General features: G+C 44.0%; 1 protein-coding gene across 1 annotated transcript in view; it reads right to left on the bottom strand.

Moving 5' to 3' along the window:
• FBN1 (fibrillin 1) overlaps positions 1-22,879 on the bottom strand; it is a 235,519-nt gene that overhangs the window by 3,747 nt on the left and 208,893 nt on the right. Inside the window, exons 50-63 of the mRNA XM_059181480.1 lie at positions 21,847-21,996; positions 21,402-21,467; positions 20,559-20,675; positions 18,789-18,908; positions 17,087-17,209; positions 15,856-15,987; positions 13,538-13,663; positions 12,779-12,985; positions 11,059-11,184; positions 10,692-10,814; positions 7,890-8,006; positions 7,506-7,634; positions 6,593-6,712; positions 1,379-1,610 (exon numbers count right to left, since the gene is read on the bottom strand). Of these exons, the coding sequence (XP_059037463.1) occupies positions 1,379-1,610; positions 6,593-6,712; positions 7,506-7,634; positions 7,890-8,006; positions 10,692-10,814; positions 11,059-11,184; positions 12,779-12,985; positions 13,538-13,663; positions 15,856-15,987; positions 17,087-17,209; positions 18,789-18,908; positions 20,559-20,675; positions 21,402-21,467; positions 21,847-21,996 (1,888 nt within the window). The remainder of the gene's footprint in view (positions 1-1,378; positions 1,611-6,592; positions 6,713-7,505; positions 7,635-7,889; positions 8,007-10,691; positions 10,815-11,058; positions 11,185-12,778; positions 12,986-13,537; positions 13,664-15,855; positions 15,988-17,086; positions 17,210-18,788; positions 18,909-20,558; positions 20,676-21,401; positions 21,468-21,846; positions 21,997-22,879) is intronic.

Raw genomic sequence — 22,879 nt, forward strand, 5'->3', positions numbered from 1 at the left:
TTTATAACCCATTTTTCTTTATGCCCTCAATGCCAATAAGCAGGATCTTTTTGTGTGTTTTGCAGTTCAGGGGCTCCTACTATTTTCTGCAATCCTGCCAGAGCCCAGTACATTTTCTTTTCTCTTCCTCTGTCTTAAGAGCAGCATGAAACATGCAGAAACAATACAATGGATGAAATGAAGAATGCTCATCGTGTATGTGTGTGTGTGTTTGTATACATTTGCAAAATGATTAAGTTATTGGAAGGAAAACCCCAAATTTGTAGACTTTGGTTCTTTTCTCAGAACTCCTTTCCAGTATTTTCATATCCCTGGAACACCACTTACAAGAAGTGTGACTACAAAGTCCCACTGGCCAGAAGCCAGTTTGGACTGTCACAATTTTTGCTGGGAAAATGGTTCTGGCATTCAACTTATGAAGAATGAGTCTACCGAGAGCCAGACACAAACATCTGGGAATTTGTGTCCTATTGCTGGCATTCTGTGTACTTCCCATGAAACATTCTTTTACCTTCAAGTCTACACAGACCCAAAGTGAGTTGCTTGATGTTTGTGTGTTGAGAAATCAAAGGCCACTAGGTTAATTATATATATACACGTATGTGTGTGTTCTGGGATGTGTGATTTTGTGGGGTGTGGCTGTGTGTGTGACGTGTATGTCTATCTCATGTCTGTATGTTCCTAATTAAAAAGGTAAAAATTGAAATCCTTAACAAGCAGACAAAAGTAGATGGGCCTCCAAGTCTCGATTAAGTCAGCAGGGAAAAAGATCTACATTTGAAAACTTACCACTAAACTTTCAAATTACTGAGTAAAATAAAACTATGTCTTGCCTTCCCCAACACTCACATCTACAATGTGGTGAACTGTCCTGCCTGGAGAATACAATAATTATTTCAGCTCCTGTTTCATACTCTTTTGGTAATTGTTAACGTAAACTTAAGTCTGAGGTGTAACGTGTGCATTAAAACCAGATACTGTTGTGACTGATCCTAACATACAATGTTCTCTAATGACAAGGCATTTTCAGTAAAGACCAAACCCTGCTTGGGAGAAGGGTGGGTCAGGAATGTGCCCTGCGTCCTGTTCTGGTCTGGGTCGGCCCCTGCGTTTCTGGAGAAATGAATCCATTTTCAACAAGAAGATCAAGAGAACGAGACGGAGGAAACCTGTATCAAGGTATTTACAGCGAGTTTCATAGTCTGTGAATTACAGCCTAACACCTTTGCAGAGCTAACTGCAATGACCTCTAGGATCACAAAAAGGATGGTTCTCCTCAGCTAGGATGGGTCGTCAGGAGTGACATCCCCTTCGCGAGGCTGGAAGCAGGAGAGCCCCCCCACCCCCACCCCGCGCGAGCAGGGGCAGCGGCACTCACCCTTGGCCTATCCGGAAGTAGCCCGGAGGACAGCCGCACAGGTAGCCGCCCTCCGTGTTGGAGCAGCCGTAGCTGCAGGGCGCCTGCGCGGAGCCACACTCGTTGATGTCCTGGCAGCCCCCGCTGAACTGTTCGTACTGGAAGCCCGCGGGGCACATGCACTTGTAGCTGCCCAGGGTGTTGTGACAGGAGGCTCCTCCGCAGATGTGTGCGCTGAGGCATTCGTTTTCATCTGTAGGGAAGCCAGAACACACCAGGCGTTTCCACCAGGGACTGCCAGCCAGCTGGCCCTCCGCTCCCACTACTCGGGAAGGCAGGGCAGGCTGAGGTGGCTGGGGTGGGGAGAGGGAGGGGCGAGAGAGAGGGCGAGAGAGGGGGTGGGGGGAGCGAGCGCACTGTGGAAACGGACGTGGCCTCTTGGCACACGGGGAGCCAACGTGGAAGGCGAGGTCAAACGCAGCAGGTGGAGAGCGTTAGAGCGTAGCGTTCGGAGGGCGTCAGATTCCAGGTCTCATCTGAAGCCCACACGGGTGTGTTCCGCGCCACACGAGCCTCCCGTGAAGCACGAGGGGCTGGTTCTTAGCTAAGGCTCAAGGCTCAGGGCAGGAGGGAAGGCATCCTGCAGTTCTGTGAGAGGGAGGACCGTCTCCACAGCAGGGACCAGCTGTATTCCCAGAGGCTGCTTTCCCAGTCCTCCTCCTTGAGGATGTGCGCGGCTGGCAGGGCTGCCGTCCTGCGAGAAGTGTCTGCCCCACTTGCACTTCCTTTTCAAAAATCTGCAAAAGCCCCCAGGTGCTTGTCCTGGGGATGAATAGTGCCTTCTGGTATGTCTGCTCCCATCTCTGAATGGGCCCCCCCCCTTATCCAAACCAGCCTCCTGCCCAGAGTGTCTGGGCCATGTCTAAAGCAAAGTATGGCTGGAAGACATTCAGAGCAGACTTCACAACCAATAATTGGAAAAAACCCACAATAGAGACAGATGCTGCAGGACTGGCTACCCCCGGGGACCTGCCAAGTCTGACAGTAAAAAGCAGGGAAAAGAAATCTAACTTTAAAAAATCAGCTTGAGGGAGAAAATCTTGAGTATCTCACTATTTCTAATTTATACCTTTCTGAAATCTCAAATATACTTTTGTAGGCCTGGCGTGTAGGGCAGGCTGGAAGCTTGCTGGTAAAATATTCCTTGATCGCTGTAGCCCACCCATTTTCAGGCATATATTCATTTGACTGCATACAGATTGGCCTTCGCCTCACTGAGCAAATGCTTCCAACATAAGCAAGGAGGGGGAATGTAATTAAGGTTTATTAGATGCCCATTGCATGACAGAGTACAAGGTTCAGTACCTTGACCTTCCCAACAATCATGGGCAGTAGGTGTCATAATCCCGGTTTTACAGATGATGAAAACAAGGCTCCAAGAGCCCTTCTGAGAGATCCAGCGGCAGCAGCAGGGTCGAGACGCATGCCCAGGGCTGTCTGATTGCAGAAGCCACGTGCTTGCCTTCGTGCCAGCGTCTCTCAAGAGACTCCGCACCATTTAAACTGGTACTTCTTTTGTCTTTTTGTTGGTTTTACCTTTTTAGATTCCTTTACAAAAAAACAGATCTGTTTCTAAGAAAACATCTGTATTTATTATATTTATATATATATTTTTTTAAAGTAGGCTTGACACCCAGCACGAAGCCCAGTGTGGGGCTTGAACTCACAACCCTGACATCAAGACCTGAGCTGAGAGCAAGAGTTGGACACTTAACCGACAGAGGCTCCTAGACGCCCCTAAAATATCTGTTTTAAAATTGGAAAAACAGGTGGGTCAAAATGGTGGAGGCGGGGTGCTTCCATATGTATAATATTCTCTCTCCCTCTCTTCTCTCTCCCTTTCCTTTTTCCTTCCTGTGTGGAAGGAATAGATACACAATAAGAAAGCCATTCACTGAGCTGTCTGCTGTGGCTCAGTGCCCAGCTACAGGTCTGTTTGAGAATTCTTTATATCCAGGAACTCCCAGATATCCACCCAAGGTCATTTAGGCTTCAGGGTTCCTACAACAGAGGTAATTAGATCTGCCGTTGTCTTTGTTCTTTCCCCCTTGCTCTAAATCAGAGATGAAGTGTGTAGCAGATACCAGTGGAGGCCATGGGCACCCAAGAGTGAAAGAGGAACAGAGGGTAATCACTTTGGTGTAAAGATGATCCTTGGGCTGGATGTTTTCCCCTTGCCCCTCCATGTCTATCTCTAGACTTTTCACCCACTCTCAGCCCCTGGAGACTGACGTGCCTGGAGCATCAACACGCTCCTCTCCTTTGCCCTGTGCTTTTGGGCTGGGCTTAGCCATTGGTTTCCGGACGGGACTCTGATAGATAAAACCTCTAAGGCCCATGTCTGTATATGTAGGACAGAACCCACTGATAAAAAAACTTAGATTTATTTATCTGTATTGTTCCAAAGGACAGAAATAGGTTAGAAGTAGAAGGAGGAACAGTTCGTTTTCTATGGAAAAAATATTTCCAAGAATTAAAGTTCTCTATAGATAAATTGGGTTATCTTGCAAGAAAGTGAATGCCCTTCAAGCTGGTATTCAAGTGAAGCTTGGACAACCAGGGAGGTTGGAGAAGGATTTATGTTTTAAGAGTGAGGTCAGACTAGATCCTCTCTAAGGCTCTTTCTAGCTTTGAGCATCTATCTCTGTTACTATAAATATCCATCCCAGTTAAGAACTCTCTCCTCCCTTTCACATTCTTTTCTATTTTACTTTCCTTTTTTTTTTTTTAAACTCCCTGAGAATCTAACAAAGTTTAAATTAAACTTGCTTATCTGTGTTAGGGAACTAGGGTCAGCAGAACAGGGATTAAGATAAGAAACTGGCAAATAGTCAATGTTTACAGCTTGGAAAGAACCTCTGTACTCACCCTGTACATCAGTATACAAACATTACTTGTTTCCCATGCTTTGCCCTCTCCACCTTTTTCATCCTGGAGCAAATGGCTCCAAGAGCAATTTTTCTGTACTCCAAAATCTTTGTTTTCCTCTCAGTCAATGCTCAAAATTGGGGGGTGGGGTGTCCTTTTTATAAAGAGAAACATTTTAATTTTATTGAAACAGCCTTGGATTCTCCAAAAAACGCTCCTTAATCTTAAGACTACCACCTATCTACTCTGTCCTCTAAAATCAAAGGTTGCCGCATTAGGCTTGCTTAGTGTTAGCCATGGAGTGAAGAGAGAACTGCTAGGAGAATTCCAAAATGTAGGATTGACTCTCTTTTACAAATTTTCTCTAGGTCAACATGGCTCAATTCCAACTGCAGCTGCAAGCTTGATATATTCCATAAGACGATGAGACCCTGGGGCCCCTGGGTGGCTCAGTGGGTGAAAGCCTCTGCCTTCGGCTCAGGTCATGATCCCAGGGTCCTGGGATCGAGCCCCACATCGGGCTCTCTGCTTAGTGGGGAGCCTGCTTCCCCCTCTCTCTCTGCCTCTTTCTCTGCCTGCTTGTGATCTCTGTCAAATAAATAAATAAATAAAATCTTAAAATAAAAAAAGAAAAAGACGACAATGAGACTCAGTGGCCCTTAGCCCCAAACCCATCCATCTTCTAAAAGTGAAATTCTGGCAGCCCAGGAGTGAGGATCCAGAAAGGGCTGGTCCGAGAAATCTACCCTGCATGGCTCCAGGGAAGCCATTCTGGCCAAAGGCAATGCTCGTTGTGGACAGCTGTACTTCTTAAGAATTATGAGCCCAGTTTGGGCTAGTATCTTTGGGTATTGAAACCCCTCAAACTTCTTCTAACTTCTTTTTTTTTTTTTTTTTTAAGATTTTATTCTTTTATTTGACAGACAGAGATCACAAGTAGGCAGAGAGGCAGGCAGAGAGACAGAGGTGGAAGCAGACTTCCTGCTGAGCAGAGAGCCCGATTGGGGCTCGATCCCAGGACCCCGAGACCATGACCCGAGCCGAAGGCAGAGGCCCAACTCTCTGAGCCACCCAGGTGCCCCCTCTTCTAACTTCTTAATCAATTTATTCTAGAACTCCCAGCCAGGAGATGATCTTCTGGGGGCAGAAGTAGAATCTCTAGGCAATGAAGATAAGATCTGCCCATCTCCACTACCCCCAGACTGAAGGTAGGAAGAGGAGGGGAGGGCAGGTCATCAAGCAGTGTCTAAACTCTTCCAGTACTGGCATCCTTTTAGCCAACCTCGCTCACCCTTCCAAAACTGTGTCTTGGAAAGAATCAAACCAAATGAGAGGGATGCAGTTTTGATAAATGAAAACACACCAAATATCTCTTCTTTTGGAGTAAAGTGGAGCGCTGAGAGGTGGGGCTGCACCAGGGAAGCAGTAATCCTTGTGTCTTTGCTAAGGAGGGCTCTGAACCCATGGGCGTGGCAGCTAGAACAGGTCACCTAAGCACCAAGCTTACCGCAGTGCTGCGTAGATATTGGTACAAGGAAAAAGTGAGTGAACACAACACTTGAAAGGCAGCCCTGAGTCGGCAAGTTAAGAGTCTGAGGTTCTATTCTCAGGCACGTCACAAAGGAACAGGGTTCAGGACAGATTACTTTTCTTCCTTGGGCTTTCAGGTCTTTCTAGTAAAACCAAGAGCCTGGGCAGGATGAATCTGGGGTCCCTCTAAACTCACCATGTTGGAATTCTCTCATGGGCATTAAGAGTATTTTTCCCATGACAGTATGGAATCAAAAATGACATAATTTCAGTTTAATGAGCCTGTGGGTCTCCCTTAATTTTCCAAAAGAATTCAGAGACCTGAAAAAACTACTCGCATCGGCTGCCTGCGCTCTGCCCCAAAGGGTGTGTAGAGCTGAATGGAACCACTTCTGAGTCTGTGGGCCAAAAGCCACCCAAAATCACCTCTGGCTGGCTGGCTATTTTTCAGTCAGAGGCAGGATTTTGTTGGCCCTCCTGTGAACAGGGCCGCAGTGACAGCACGCAGCAGAAGGGAGGAAGATGCTGAGCGTGAAGGAATTCTAGGGGCATTTCATTTCCAATGCTCTCAAAGTATCCTTTATCATTATTTTTTTCCCCCTCAGTTTGCTGTTTTGCAAAGGCTGTGACTTTCCTCTGGTTTCAACCAGGTTAGGGGGGCTTTAAATGACTCTCTGTTGATCTAATGACAGATTTCTAGTTTCCCGAAAGAAAGCACTATTTGGCCTCAGTGGAGTCTGCCGCGATTCATCGTGGTACCAAAGAAAGACTACTTGCCCACACACTGGTTCCACTGGTAGTGCTGGAGATAGCCCTGGGGGCAGCTGCACCGGTAGCCCCCGATGATGTTCTGGCAGCCGTGCTGACAGCGATGGTTGCCTTCACACTCGTCCACGTCTGCAAAGGAAGGGAGAGCTGCCTTGAAGCCACATCAGCGTTGGTCTCCCAGTTGTTCTCTGAAGCCGCACTGACATGCATGCTAAAGGGAGAGGCAGCTGACCCCTGAAAAACTACTCTACGACCAGAACATCAAGAATATGTGCGCCGGAGCTTTTAATGAGTCCAAGGAGAAGAACATCCAGATATGTTAGGGGGGCTTTAAATGACTCTCTGATATCTCTCAGATATCCCGCTAATGTCTACAAATTAAAATGACCAAGAAATGAAGGTAAGACCCAAGAGCACTCTATGGGATGGCTGTGGAAGTTATTTGTATTTGCTTGTTTGTGCCAGGATCAGAAACTAAAAGATGTCAAGACAGAAAGGAAATCCTAAAAAAAAAAAAAAAATTTTAATTTTAATTGCATATTATCAGATGAGTTATTCTTCATGTATATAATCCACATGTGGGGAGTCCTTTTAAGACTTTGGATCCAATGACTAGAATATGAATGAATCAAGTGCAGGAACTGAGCTATTTTTCTTGACTAGTTTGTGCCCTCTTAGGTGACGCTGTTCACTGAGCAGAAAAAGCCCTGAGATACTAGGGGAAGGCACATGTTATGGACATGATCAAGCATGAGGTGAAAGATAGGTCTTTAAGATAGGACACCTGTGCCAACCCAGCAAAGTAGTTCCCATTTTCAGATGGGTGTTCTCCCTGTGCTCAGTTCCGAGATCTCCTAGAGGAGGAGGGTGAAGAGTTTCCCCCAGGACCTGGTAGCAGTATCAAGCTGAGAACCCTACCCACCTTCACAGCTGGCGCCACTCTGATCCAGTGAGAACCCGCGCTGGCATTCACAGGTGAAGCTCCCAGGAGTATTCTGGCAAATACCCTTAGAGCCACACAAGTTGATGTCAGAAGTGCATTCGTTGTTATCTAGAATAAGCGGGTAGGGAAAAGAATTAAAATCCACTCTTTGTGTTGTTTAAAAGAGAGAGGGATGATTCACTCAGAAAAGGCCAATAACTTTTCACATACAGGTGTGTGCAGACACACCTGCACACGCGTACCTGTACTCACATAGTTTTTTTTCACTTTTTTGTCATCGTCTTCCAACAGCAGAGGAACTAGAAAACAGTTCCTTAAAGGAACAGCTATGTTTCCTCTAGGGTGTTTTCCTCTCCCACTTACCGATGCAGGCAGTATGGTGCTGGGTAAATCCAGGAGGACATTTACACGTGAAGCTGCCGATGGTGTTCACACACAGGAACTGACAGTTGTGCTGTTTGGTGGCACACTCGTCAAGATCTATAAAGAAATGGAAGATGAGCATCAGGGTCGAACTGACAGTACAGCACTCCTCAGAAGGAGTTCTGAGTTCTGACCTATCCATCTCAACCCTGGCCAGAATAGACAGGTGGCACCTGGCTAGGAAGAACCTAGGAGATAAGTGTTTGGAAGATGAAATGTACTCTCCTTGTAGACCAAAAACTGTAGCTCTTTGGGGATCCAAGGAAATCCCAATTCCTTTTTGCTAGAGCAATGCAGAAATTTTTCAACAAAGGCATTTCAAATTGTGACATTTTAAATACACTATAAAATAAAGTAAAAGATTAGGGATTCTCAAAATTTTCCAAAGCGTTGAAAAGATCTATTCAAGTTGAAATGCAAAAAGAAATGTTGAGGCTGGGGCGCCTGGGTGGCTCAGTGGGTTAGAGCCTCTGCTTTCGGCTCAGGTCATGGTCCCAGGGTCCTGGGATCGAGCCCCGCATCGGGCTCTCTGCTCAGTGGGGAGCCTGCTTCCTCCTCTCTTTCTGCCTGCCTCTCTGCCTACTTGTGATCTCTGTCTGCCAAATAAATAAATAAAACCTTTAAAAAAAAAAAAAAAAGAAATGTTGAGGCTGGAAATTAATTTATTTGCTTAGTTCTTCCCCCCGCCCCCCTTTTCCATTCACTGTTTTGAATCTGCTCAACTGAGATGTTCAACCAAACCAAACCAAACAGATTTCTTTTCTTAGAGAGTCTCCTTTGGCTAAAACAAAATTGAGCAATCAAAGGGGAAACAAAGGGGGGAAAAAAACCCCTCACTCTGATAAGCTAATAGCACATTTAAAAATGGCCTACAGGATTTACCTAACATTGTTCTCCACATCTCAGTAAAATCCTCTACTTTGACCAGGCTTCTTTTCTCACTGCAGGAACTTGCATGCTCATTCTCAACTCCATTGCTATTTAAAGACCTCAAGAGATACAAAATATGTTCCAGCTTTCAGCTGAATTTTAACAATAACAACAACAAATCACTGACCCAAGGAGCCCTGCCAGAGTACTGTTCTGCCATTGCTGGAGCTTACCTGCACACAGGTGAGGGAGACAGCTCAGCGATTTCTTACACTGTTTTCTAACTACCCCACCTTAAGAACAGCAACACTTGCTGTTCTCACCTCCGAGAACATCTTGTCTCCCCTTCTCTCCTCTACTCTGGATCTTACCCGGCTCTCATGGAGGAGGTGTTGGTCCCCCATCTCCCCTAGGCCATCCTTTGAGCCTCTTTCTGTCAGATTCAATAGTATATGTATCTGCACCACTGGGTTTGAGCTTTAGTCCTCCATGCCAAGTATGGGGACGAATCTAGACCTCATGAGAACAACAGGAGAAAGGGACTTGTGATGGGATCTGTAAGATTCCCATTGCTGTTTGCCCACTCCTAAATCCATAAAGAGAGCATCACTGGTGTGTTTGATACATTGTGAAAGGACTGTTACCACTATACGTTTAATTTCCATTTTTCATCTCTTAATTGCTAGACCTTTTTGAGGATTTTCTGCCCCCACTGGAAAAATGCGGTAATATATATACTGAGAGAGATTTTCTCTTTAATTTGGTTCTCTATTTACATGAGTAAATTTATGGTTCTGCGTTATAGCCTCACACTGCCTGGAGCTCACTGTGATCCGCCGATGAAGAATAAGTTCTATGTTGGAGAAGCACAAAGCCGTAAAGAACCCTTTTATCAAGATAGAACTTTTAAGTAGGTCTCTCAACCTCCTCTCCCCAAATTCTAGGATTATATAGATTTACTACCATATAGGAAAACCTCAGGCACTGTTCATTCTGTCTTCCTATGTTACCAGTCTCTTAACTCTCTCCTTTCAGCAGATGTACAAGAACTTGGCTGAGGGTCCTACTTCCCTCTGCTCTCCACTCCCCCGCCATGGTTCAACTCCCCTTACTTTCCTTTTACTCCATCATGGCTTCATGGTAGAAACACGCTAACTCTTAGCCTGCCATCTGGTCTACCCTTCCTTCTCCAAATCCCTCCTTTTAAAAATCACACTTCAGTTTGATTTACTTGTGCTATTCAGTTGATATGTGAAGTTCTTACTATTGAGGAAGATGTTTCTAGGAGTAAATTTACACCAACAGAATTTTGCAAAGGATAACTTCTGGTTGAAGAGGGATTTCTGCATGGAGTTCTTCTGTTTCTTAATTCTTTGTGATATTTGTGGCTCAGATAAGGTTATGCAGGGCAGGAATGGCCCTCCTTAGCAGGCCAGAGACCCAGACAAAATGTTTACTTAATTTGGCACAGTGTTTTCTAGGCACCAGTTAAGCTGAGGCAGGATAATGCCGGAGACCTGGGCTCTATGGTTGTTGAATAGATTACTTCCTTTCTGCTTATTCTATTTATGGAGTCAATCAATTAGGGATCTGTCCCACCTGAGATATCTGTCCCCATGGCTGCCCAAGGGGCAGGCACTGAGGATGCCTCCTGTTGCCACTGCACACCCCCTTAGCCTCACAGTCTCCCTGGCCTCAGCGTCCATCCATCCACCATAGGAGGCAGGTGGCAGGGAGATCCCTGGGAGGGACTAACGCCAGGGAACCACCTGTTCCCCGTTGACAGCTTGCCTATGGATTCCTCAAATGCACAGGGAATGCAACTACTTGCCCAGAAGGCAGGTGTGTGGGTGCAGGCAAATTCTACTTTACCTTTGCAGCTCCTTCCATCCTCCTGTAGAATGTAGCCTTTCGGGCAGGAACACTGGAAACTCCCTTCTGTGTTTTTGCAGATAAAATTGCAGGGTTTGGGGGCCTGGTTGCACTCATTCAGATCTATGATCAAAAAGATACCTTGTGACTATCCATCTAAAATGATGCTCAGTACCCACAGGGTCTAGCAAAGAACTTTAGCTTTGAGGAAAGAAAAGACACACTCTGTGAAGTCTTTGATCATTGTCTTGGATTTTCCTATAAAATTACAGAGGCTATTTAGATGTTCAGTTTGAGGACATTTTTGGTACCATAATGTACAGTTTTCACTCAGAATAAACCTGAACACCAAAAACAGAGCACTTACCTACACAGGAAGTTCCAGTTATGTCTGGAGTGTAGCCATTTTTACACAGGCAATGATAGGATCCTCTGTCATTGACACACTCCCCATTTCGACAAACATCATGAATAACCTTGCATTCATCGATATCTGTTAATTTAACAGAAGTTAAAATAAGAAAGACAGTACAAAATGGGCAACATTAATATGTAGGGGTGACCTCACTGTAAATACTAATAAACTCTCTCATGCACCTAAGACATTAAACCAAAGGGGTGAGAACATAAATTTCATAGGTAATGATAATTGTACTGAAAGCCAAATGAATAACTACACTAATAACTAATGAAGTATAATAACTAATCAGGCCAGGGGAACACTTTAAAAGTAGTTATCTAAATGTATAGTTTTCCCCTCTGGGTCCAATGACACTGGTATTTCCCAGACATATTCAGCTCCTTGCTCTACCTCATGCCATTAAGCTTGCCTCCTGCTGACATCTCAAAAATGGCTCATGGCTGTAGACTCTTGACAAGAAAATCACATTTTTTTCTAATAGTGCATGTTCAAAATACAGAGGAAAGTTTCCTCCCATTCCTTTTGCTGTATTTAAAGTTAATCCTGAAAAATATCGAATTGCATAATATTGGGGAAATGGGACCAAACTTCCTTTAGACAGGGAAGCTCTAGGGCTCTGGGGTGGATCCCTGGGGTTTGGTTTTTACAGCCTGATAAGATAGCTCCACCCCAGGGAGAAAGATCTGGTTGCTATGCACTATTGAGTACTAAAGCCAGTGTCTTTCCACATTGTGACCCATCTATCTCCTTACTGCTTGGTGCGGTGAAATACCAAATGAGTTCTTAGCCTTTGATTGCCAAACAATCATTTTATACCAACAGATGTTACGTATCCTAATTCTTTCCAGTTTCCTCCGAAATGAAATTTTCCCTCCCCTGCCTAGGCTCGAGAAGTATTTTCCACCATCTCATTCTCACATCCTTGAAAGAAACCTCAGTTGCTTTCAGTCATCTGGTCCCATCCAGTTCTGTGTCTTCCCACATCCACTTCTGTTATTCTACGTTTAGCCACATCTAACATCCACACAACTCCTGCTTACTCTCCTTCCACCCCTCTCACTTCCAGTTCCTTCCTAAGGAGCTCAAGAAGACGCTCTCCATTCTCGTTTGTGAGGGTAGAGACAAGTACCCCTGCTGTTGGGGAGCAGAGCCCCAGCAGTCTTTTCCAGAGCTGCCTCAACGCTCCGCGACAGCCTCCCTGCGTCACCCACGTGAAAACAGCTGGAGCTTTTCTAGAAGCAACTGTGTTTTAATCACCAGAATATCAGCATCATCTATACTTCTTGTGTGCAGCGTCTTTCAGCCCATTTTACAAGTTAAAATGCGTATTGGTAGACTAGTCTAGGAATTCAGTGATCATCTAGCCCATGGTTCATCTAAAAAGTTTACATTCTGAGTGACCAATAACTGACTTACAACAAACTTCTGTTTAAAAAGTTGGGGACTCCTTGTGATGCAAAGGAAGGAACCCAAGTATACAACAGCTTTAGCAACCTGGCCTCGAATGTCTAAAATACCATAATAAAGGGTTTGTGACCCAACCTAAGCCCACACTGAAGATTCCATATTCCCAACTGTTTGTCATGAAACAAACAAGAAAATTCCCTTTTGGATTGTAAGTGAATTACCTGCTCCACTGGTCATAAGTCAGAACGAAAGGAAGTACCTGCTCCATTGGTCATAAATCCTCGGCCATGGGGGCAGAGTTTTTTGAAGGCCACAGTGCCCTGGAAAGGGCAGATCTCACAGTGGGGGCCCCAGCCTCTCCCTCCATCGCAGCAGCATTCAGACTTGGTGACAGGGTTCCTGTTGCTCGAGCCGATCTGACACATGTTTTGGAGCACCTCCGTGAAGCAGTACCCTTCCCGGTTGTCTGGATGGGACATTATATAGCAAAGAGAATTTTAGGACTTTTATCAGCATGACAAAGTATTATGAATTTGGTCAAATGTAAAACCCAAAAAGGAAGTAAAACTTTACCCTGGGTGAGAAGAAGCGAGAAGGGAAAGCTGGAAGCAGCAGTAAGAGAGAAAGGATGACGTCTGAGGGAAACAAGACAAGAAATTCAGTAAGTGGCCCCCCGCAAGGTTACAACTCTCTCTGCTCCCAGAAATACGGAGAAGTAGTCATGCTCTCGAGAGGGAGGAGCAGAAAAACACATGGAAATGGATCCTCAGCACCGAGGGCTCAAAAAGGTAGTGGAGAAAGAAATTCCAAACAAGTGATTCACGGATACATATAGCAAAGGAAGAATTCAGCTGTGGGGTGGTGCTGAGCCCCAAGGACAATCACATTAAGTCACTTCCAAAATAGGAACCTGCCTCAAGTTTTAACAATTTCCATTATTTCAGATCAAACATCCAGGTGACAGGCCTCCCAGCGTGGTGGTCGGGGCTGCGAGAGCCTCCCTGTCGTCCGGACTCACCAAGGCACTCGTCCTGAGTAGGGCTGGCGGTGAAGCCGTCGTTGCACTCGCATGTGTAGCTGCCGCGGGTGTTGAGGCAGCGCCCGTTCTCACAGATGCCCGGCTTGGTCTGACACTCATTCTCATCTGCGGGGTTCGTGGAAAAAGCAAACACAAGAGCAGTCATCCCACCCCTTTGCCCACAAATGGGGTCTGTCTTTTAGTTTGTGAATAGATGGCCGTCTCACGTGGTTCCCAATTCAAAAGGTATAAAAGACTATTCAGCAAAAGCACCCCTTCCTGTCCCACACCTCAGCCACCAAACTCCTTTCCTGGGTGGCAACCCTGTGTTACTGCCCGTTTCTCACGTATCCTAGAAATGGAGTTTGCACATACAAGCCAAGACATTGCATGTGTGTATGTGCGTACACCTCTGTCCTTTAAAAAACATACTTGATGGCATTTTGATATATTTAGATGGAGATGATGTCATTTTAGGTACACATACATTTTTCACTTAATAAAATTAAAATTTTCTCTATCTGTCCATCAGAAGGATTCCCAAAGGGTTATTTCAAGTGAAGGGAAAAGATAGCACATGTTAAAGGAATATTATAATACTTCATCAGAATAATGTCTGAACTGAGTTTGAACTGAGAATTGGCCTATATGTAATCTTCCAATTCAATATAGATTACGTTTATTGTAATACTTCAACAATATTCTTGAGAAATAATCGTAATCTAGTCTCTCAGGTTAAAAACAAAAGCACTAAAACAAACAAGATTCTTAGAATTATTTGATGATTTTTTAACAGACTGTGCCACCCAGCTTCCCCAATCTGATGATTTTTTAGGAAGATCATAAATAAAGTGACTTGCTCCGGTGCGTGTCATGCAGAATAATTCTGAGCCCCAGAGGCAGGGGTCTCATGACGAGAGAGCTGGAAGGTGACAGCTACGGGACTGTGGAAACAGGCTAAAATCCTGATGTTCACACCATCCCCAGACCCATTAAATCAGAGCGTTTGGGGTGGGACCTCTGTTCTCCAAGTGATTCCAGCAACATGGGCTGAGAAGGTTGAGAACCACTGAACCTGGAACAGCTGGTGTGTGCTCCTATGTCCAAATATTTTTTCTGTGCTTTTAAAGTCTCCTCTTCAATAGCTGCCTAATTCTGTATTTTACAGGGTAAGGGGAAAATGAGATTCTTAAGCTTCTTTTCTTTTCTTTTTTTTTTTTATAATTTTTTTTTAAAGATTTTATTTATTTAACAGAGATCACAAGTAGCTGAGACAGAGAGAGAGAGAGGAGGAAGCAGGCTCCCTGCTGAGCAGAGAGCCCAATGTGGGGCTCGATCCCAGGACCCTGGGATCATGACCTGAGCTGAAGGCAGAGGCTTTAACCCACTGAGCCACCCAGGCACCCCAAGATTTTTAAGCTTCTTAACTGACAACATAAGATTTCTTTTTCTGGCATCACTGATGATTAAAAGTAGAAAGGAAGCTTGTGGGAACTTTCTAATACTTTTCTCCTGTATTGATTGTTTAGACCAGAGGTCAGGAAACTTCTACTCCAAATAGTAGTAATATTGTAGTATTATTATATTATATATACTAACTGTTTTGGGTTTTGCAGGCCATACGGTCTCTGTTGCCTTCCCTCTATTCTGCTGTGCTGTTGTGGCATGAAAGAACCATGGACAATGTCTAAATGAATGGTTACAGCTATGCTGCAATGTGACTTAATTTACAGAAATAGGCGGCAGGCTGGTAGGCTGCACTGGCCCCCTGGGCTGTGGTTTGCTCATCCCTGGTCTGAAGCTGTGGTTCTCAGTGGAGGACCCACATTACCTAGGAAGCTTTAAGAAATACCAGTGCCTGGGCCCCCACTCTAGACCAGAATGGATTCTCTGGAGGAAGATCCCACTGGTTTAATGCTGTTCCCTGGTTCAGAGGGACGGGACATCTGTCATTCAATGTCAGGGTGCTAACAGCAAAGCTGGGACGATAGAAAGACATTCCAATGTGGTGTGAAGAGAACTTACCCCCAAACAACAAAAAGTATAGGAGCCAAGGAAAGAAGTAGAGGAAACACCTGGTGCCAAGTCCTGGCAGCAACATGGGCTGAGAAGGTAGACAAAGACCCACTCAGAGGGGCAGAAGGATGGTGCTTCTGGAACTGAGAGTTAAGCAAGAGGCGAGGGGCTCTCCAAGGAAAACCGTGACATGAGGGAAGAGAGGGAAGATGGCTCTGGCCCAGAAGAGCGCATTGCCCATTGGGACTCAGACTCCTTGTCACCTGACTCCCTTGAAGCTGTCTGGGCCGGGACTTGCTTACCTACGCAGCCCTCGCCATCGGGTCTCCGCTGGTAGCCGGGCCCACAGATGCAGATGTACATGCCGATGAGGTTCTTGCACTCCATCTGCTTCTCAGCACAGTCGTGTTTGCCCTCTTCGCACTCATCCTCATCTGGAAAGAATGTGCATCCACGAATTATAAAAGGAGTTGCACTAATTTCCTGCCTCTTAAGCAGAGATGGTGTCAAGCAATCAATTTTCTTGTACACTTATTTCAGTGTTAACCTGTTTCCTTTTGTAGGGTGGGCGCTGGCCTCAGATTGGAAGGAGTTTTGTCCCACCTTTGAACTTGATGATGAAATTATTCCATAACTAACTGTAACCCATTCAAAGGTGGGAAGTGTGAGTGTTAATTCCTTTTGATGAATTCACCTAAAAAGGTCTTCTATAAAATTTTCATAATATAATTATAATAACAGCATTATATTATAATATAGTATAATAAGCCAAAGCTTCCATTATGTAACAATTATAACATAATATGATATTTTGTGTAATATTAGTATATGGTTAGATTATTATTATTATTATTAAAATAATCATTATATAATGAAAACTAGTTTTTAGACTTTGAGGAAAAGACAAACATTCACAAATATCATATTCTCTCCTGGTTCTTCCTTCCTTCCTTTCCTTTTTCTGGTGTGGACAGGGCTTCCTCATCCCTTATTGTCCTATTGCATTTCCCTATCTCTATCTTTCTCCTTTATGTGGTCTGAGCTGAGAAATTTGGGTTTATCCTGGATGATGGAGAGCTTGTAGTTAGGAAATCTGTTCACCTTCAAGAAAAATCCTACTTAAGTCATGTGAAGAGAGTAAATAGCTGCTCATTTAGGACTGGAGTTGCAAATCAGTGCTCTTCAAGGAGCCCCATGATTTACCTAACTTTGTAGAGCAGAGCCTAGTACAGAGGCACAGAAATTGCAGGTGCTCTGTAAGCATTTTTAAAGCAAATTATTTAACAAATTCCATATGCTACCTCCATTCTTAGGATATAACATCCCTTAGTGATGGGGATTTTTAAAAAAAATATTATTTAATTTAATATTATCCTACTATAGGCAATGATGACCCCCATATTATCTAAGGACTATAGCAGAGTTCCTTGATTCCCAGGCTTTCTCTACTTATAGAAGCTTTGGAGACCCATTTCCCATCATAGATAGAGTGACAGCCCCCCAGTTAGATGACCTTTAACACAGACGTCTCACCTTTGCACATCCTTTTGTCTTCTCTCAGGACATATCCCGCTGGACATTTGCATTCATATGACCCATAAGTGTTTACACACCGGAAAGCACAGAGTAGAGGGTTCTGGGCACACTCGTTTATATCTGTAGCAGAAGGGAGCATGAAAATAATGGATCATGGGCATCAACCAAAAAGGAGTCTATTTTTATCAAAAGTTGAAATGCTTCATTGTCATCAACATGGATGCACCAAGAAATCTCTGGTTTTCAATGAATCATAAAATGAGTTGGTTATTTTATAATTGGTATAGGCAAGGTGATCATGGGTTCTGGTTCTCCTAGCCTAGGCCCAGTTCTGGCTTATTATTCTGGTATAATTATTAATGTTATTGAGACAGATGGGAAAATTGTAGACCACCCTGCATATAGGGAGCTTTTTTGAAATTCTGGCTTTCAAGTCTCAAGTTGACCACTTGCCATTCCCTAGAGTCACATAGGGTGGGAATCAATTTTACCCCATTCAGTCAAAACAGCTGCCAAGTCAGTGGAAGGCAGAACAGAGGCAAACCCATCCACTATTGTTAACCACCTCCTCTTCCCCATAGGAAAGAGGCTCCTGTGAAGTAACAGTGATTCTTGTGCCCACGCAAATGGTGAACTGATGCCAAGTTATGCCTTAAATAGGAATGACTTTACCATTCATAGATAAAAGTGATTTCTATGGATTCCATAGTTTGGAACCAGCAGAGTATGTTTTGGAAAAGCAGGGTTAAAACAGACCATCTTGATTCTCATGTTTCTTTCTAAGTCCAGTTATGCTGACTGAGAATGGGAGCCCAGATCATATTTAGTCATAGCCTTTAAAGATTAAGCAACAACTAGGACAGTGGTAGAACATATCTCTAATGAAAAGCTTACTTTCACACCATTTTTATCTTCTACCTTCACTCTCTTCTACTCACTACTCTGATACCTCACTACTACTTGAAAGTGTATCAGAATTACCTGGAGGGCTGCTAGGCTCCACTCTTTGAGTTTCTGATTCAGGAGGTCTGAAATGAGGCCTGAAAATCTGTATTTCTAACCAGTTCCCAGGTGATGCTGATGTGACTGATCCAGGGACCGCCCTTTGAGACCCACTGGTCCAGACCTCCTCCTCCCTCCCTTCTCACCATACAACTATCCTACTCGGCATTCTGGCAGATGCTTACAGAGTATAGACAACATCTTTTGCTGTGATTGCCCCCAGATGGCCGTAGGATGTTGCTGGTTATGTCAGTGTACAGAGGTTTCTATGAGTAGAAAAGAACAAAGAAAAAGGGAGCATGGGAGAGGAAGAAAGAAAAATCAGGGGAAAAGGGAAAGTAAGAAAGAAGGTAGCAAACAAAACAGAAGTTGTATCTACATACATGTAGTGGGGAGACATCAGCAAGAACTCTGCATATTATACAGGGTGATTTGTGCCATGAACCATTGGGAGAATGATGGTATGGCCCATTCGGCCTAGATGTTCTTTAGCCTGTACGCCTTGAGTGGTATTTAATATCAAGAACTGTAATCACTGTGAAGTGTGTAAACCTGGTGATTCACAGACCTGTATCCCTGGGGCTAATAATACATTATATGTTAATAAAAACAAACAAACAAACAAAAAAACTGTAATCAGTCTACTGCTGTCTCCATGATCAGAACATGTAACCAACTATTCTGCGAAGAGACTTACCTTCACAAGTCATCATTGGGCCAGGCTCGAATCCCTCCTCACAGGTACATTCAAAACCTCCAATCACATTCTTGCAGGTTCCATTTCCACAAGGATTGCCCACAGAACATTCGTCAGTATCTGCAAGTGACCAAGAGTGTTTTCAAAACATGATGAATGAAGACAAACATGGGCTTGGACACAAATCATACCTCTCACTCTATCAGGGCACTTTGCTCTGTGGCATCTTGCTTTATCCTCATTCTGCCTTTATAAGAAAGGAGTGCCCATGTCTTATCTTCACAGATTTATAGCTGTCAAATGTGACCTACTAAGTGGCAGTGGCACTAACAGTGACAGCATCTGGGCTTCCAGCCCTCCTACTGCTCTTCCCCTGAGCTTCTCCAGCCTTCCATATTAGGTATGAAGAGCTAAATCGACTGGGAATAGATGCTCCAAGGGTTAAAACCAGGCTGCTCTCCCCAGTCAAAAGTTTTCACTTATATAAAGCTAGAAATATATCTCCAGTCTGGCCTTACATTACATCACTCTCCAAGAAGCCTTAAACAAGATGGATTTTTGCCAGATATAAAATAGAAGACAAAGCTTACACAAAATGAGGGACCAGAGGTTAGGCAAAATTAATATGCTGGATAAAATCAAGATTCAAGATTTCTTGTTGATTCTGTCGAAACCAGATGGTTTACATTAGGCAGAAGAAAAGCTAGAAAGAAATATGTTTAGGGTATGATCTCTGTAAACAACTGGGGGGAGAGAACAAGTCTTACCAAGGGGGTCTAAAAAATATCTATGCCTCCCAACCCATCCCTCTAGAATCTGACACATCTCTTGGGGGAGAGGACCTTCCTTTTGGAAAGGGAAACTTTTGAGGAATAACATTGTCATTTTAGTTCTCTAGGACATGGAATAGTGATGGACTATCATCAGGGTTATATGTTCTGTTGGGCTCTGAGTCAAATGGTGAAGGCAAGAGGCTGTGGTAGAGAGTCTGGGCGAGCAGGATCATTTAGCATGCACACAGGAGCACTAATTGAAGATCTTGAGAATTCAGTGACGACTTTGCTTTTGTTCTGCTGTGAAATGGCATTTCACTGTCCAGAATATGACATCTCTTTTGAGTTCATAAAAGTTACAACATCATTGATTTTTAGAGCTACCAAGCAATTAGGAATAAATTAGTCCATTTGCATAATATGACATTCTGAGGCCTAGAAAGACTAAAGAACTTAGTTACACTTCATGGTCATAGCTGTGGGTGAAATTTTAGAGGAACAGACATAATACTTGGATTCAATTTTGCATTGGTAAGCATCGAGAGGTCAAAGGTCAGGCATAGCCATTCTTAGAAATTTTAAGAGAGCAAAAACAAGAGAAGTTTACACTGGGTACATAGCTTTTCACATTACTAAATTTAATAAAATCTGAATGTTGTATTTTAAATATTGAGAGAATAAGATTATGATTATTAATTTTTATAAAAGTTTAAAAAATACATGATAATGTCCTCCTTTCCACCACATCTTCAGATGTGTCCAGTGTTTTAGACTGTGATGTCCATGCAAGGAAGAAAGATATTGGCTTGGGTCACTGCTGTAGCCACAAAGCTTGAGACATGGGGTGTGCAACTAGTACTGCAGATGAATGCTGCCTGAATGAGTTCACAGAACATGCTTGTCCCAATCCCACTACTCACACTTCCCAGTGTGAATGCTCCATGGCCCAATTTCTAACTTGTAAAATCCCTATGGAAGAAACCGACCTATTACTCACCTACACATTCATTCCCTTCCAGAATGTAGCCAAAGGGACACTCGCAGCGGTAGGAGCCATCTGTATTGATGCACTGTCCATGTTTACAGACGTCAGGTTCTTTACACTCGTCCATATCTTATGTAAAGGAGAAATAAAACACTGACTAACAAGGTACTTTTTTTGTTTTTAGTAATCTTTTTGGCGATTTTATTTATTTGAGAGAGAGCATGAGCAGTGGGGAGGAGCAGAGGGAGAAGGAGCAGCAGACTCCACGCTGAGCAGGGAGCCCCATATGGGGCTCAATCCAAGACCCCGGGATCATGACCTGAGCTGAAGGCAGACGCTTAACCAACTGAGCCACCCAGGCCCCCCGAGGTACTTTAAAAACAAAAACAAAAAAACAAAGGTAAACTATGATCATTTCAGCATCTGATCAATGAAATATCTAATATTACAATACAATATTGCCATACAGTACGATAATACAATTGGTACCTAAATGAAAAGTAGAATTTTATTTTATAAGATAAATGTGGAGAAATAAGAGCAGTTTGGGGAGAGGGGCCGTGGGTGGTTCAGGTGGTTGAGCATCTGATTCTTGATTTTGGCTCAGGCCATGATCTCAGGGTTGTGAGACTGAGCCCCATGCTGGGCTCTGTGCTCGGCGGGGAGTCTGCTTGAGATTCTCCTTCTCCCTCTGCCCCTTCCTCACTGCTCTCATGCGCTCGCTCTCAAACAAACAAACAAACAAACGAATCTACTTTAAAAAAAAAATAAAAGTAAGAACAGCTGGAGAAAGGGCAGGAAAGAAGCTGGTTAAGAATATTAAGAAATGCTGAGAAGCCAATGCAGGCCACTTACCAACTGCTGAATCATCAGGCCCCACAATGATGCCACTTCCATAGGGACAGATCTGGCGGAAGGCCTCTGCAGTAGAGACAAACACTTGTTAATAGATAGACCAATGGCAAATAGCTACAGGCTGCTTCCCACGCAATGTGTGGTGGCTAGACTGCCACAGCCGCGCATATCGGGAAACAACGGACGAGAAAAGCCCCGATACCAGGGAAAGTGAACAAGGCTCCCAGAACTGGTGTGCCTACTACCTGGGCAGCCCTGATTCATAGCACATTTCAGAAGAAAATAACTGCCCAGCTCCTAAGTTAAAATAATCTTAATGAATATTTAAGGTAGACTTACAATTAAATTGTCTTATATTTCCTGAAGGCCTACATACAATCTTTCCTATTTCATGGCCAGCCCACGCTATGAAGGGCCCAAAGAGAAGTGCAGATGGTGGACCTACCATCAGGTTCAGTGGGGCACAGCTCACAGGGATCACCCCAACCTTCTCCCTTCAAGGCACAGCAGCATTCCTGTTTGGAGTGATTTCTGGATTTGGGCGATGAACATTTTCCTCCTTCAAACTTGGCATAGCAGTAGCTCATTCGCAGATCTACAGCATAAATCCAGGAGACTCTTCAGACCTTTCCTACTACATCATTACTGTACATCCTGTTAAACGTATGCCCTTTTCTTTAGAGTGGGAAGGCTCCGTAACATTAAGTGATTGCAACAGAAATTGGGCTCAGATATTTAAAGTCATAGGTGACTTTTGTCGTAAGATCTGACGAATACATCTATGTGGCTTCACTTTATTTCTCATTTCAGCCAATTTTCCAAAATAACCTGATGTGAATGACAAAATCCAACAGTATCACATCATCAGTGACTTCAGGGTGGGGACATTCAGAAGTGCAGTCATTCGCAAGACCCCTGCATTGACAGCTGTGTTTGTGTGTTTTGGATAGCATTTAGCAAGCATACTAGGTTAAGGGAGACCTCACAGTTCTGGTACTTATCGTGCTATCACATTGTGTTGTTTATCTGCTGTCCCCTAAGCCCAGAAACCAAAATAAAACCCCTGATCCCAGGCATAGAGTAAATAAAGATGTGGCAATTTTGTGGAGTGGCAAAAATACAATAATGGTCATTCGCCGAAGCAGCTGCTGATGTAGTTTCTGTCTATAAAATGCCGATGGTGGTGCCTTCTGCAGATTTTAGACACGCGTGCGTGCCCACACACGCAAGATACAGAACGTGGTTTAGCTCGACAGAGAGAGAGAAAGTAAAGAGGAGGGCAGAGAGGTGGGTGGATAGGAGGCAGGATAACCTTTCTCTGAAAGAATGTATTGTTTTTATATCAATTATTTTCTGGTGACAACATGGAAGATGGGATCTAGTTGCTACAAAATTCTCCAACACTGCTTGACATAATTTTGGAAATGGACTCTACCATTACTTATAGAGCAAATGGGGTGGCTCATCCAAAAGCCTGG

This window comes from Mustela lutreola, chromosome 7 (genome assembly GCF_030435805.1).
Source record: "Mustela lutreola isolate mMusLut2 chromosome 7, mMusLut2.pri, whole genome shotgun sequence".
NCBI lineage: Eukaryota > Metazoa > Chordata > Mammalia > Carnivora > Mustelidae > Mustela > Mustela lutreola.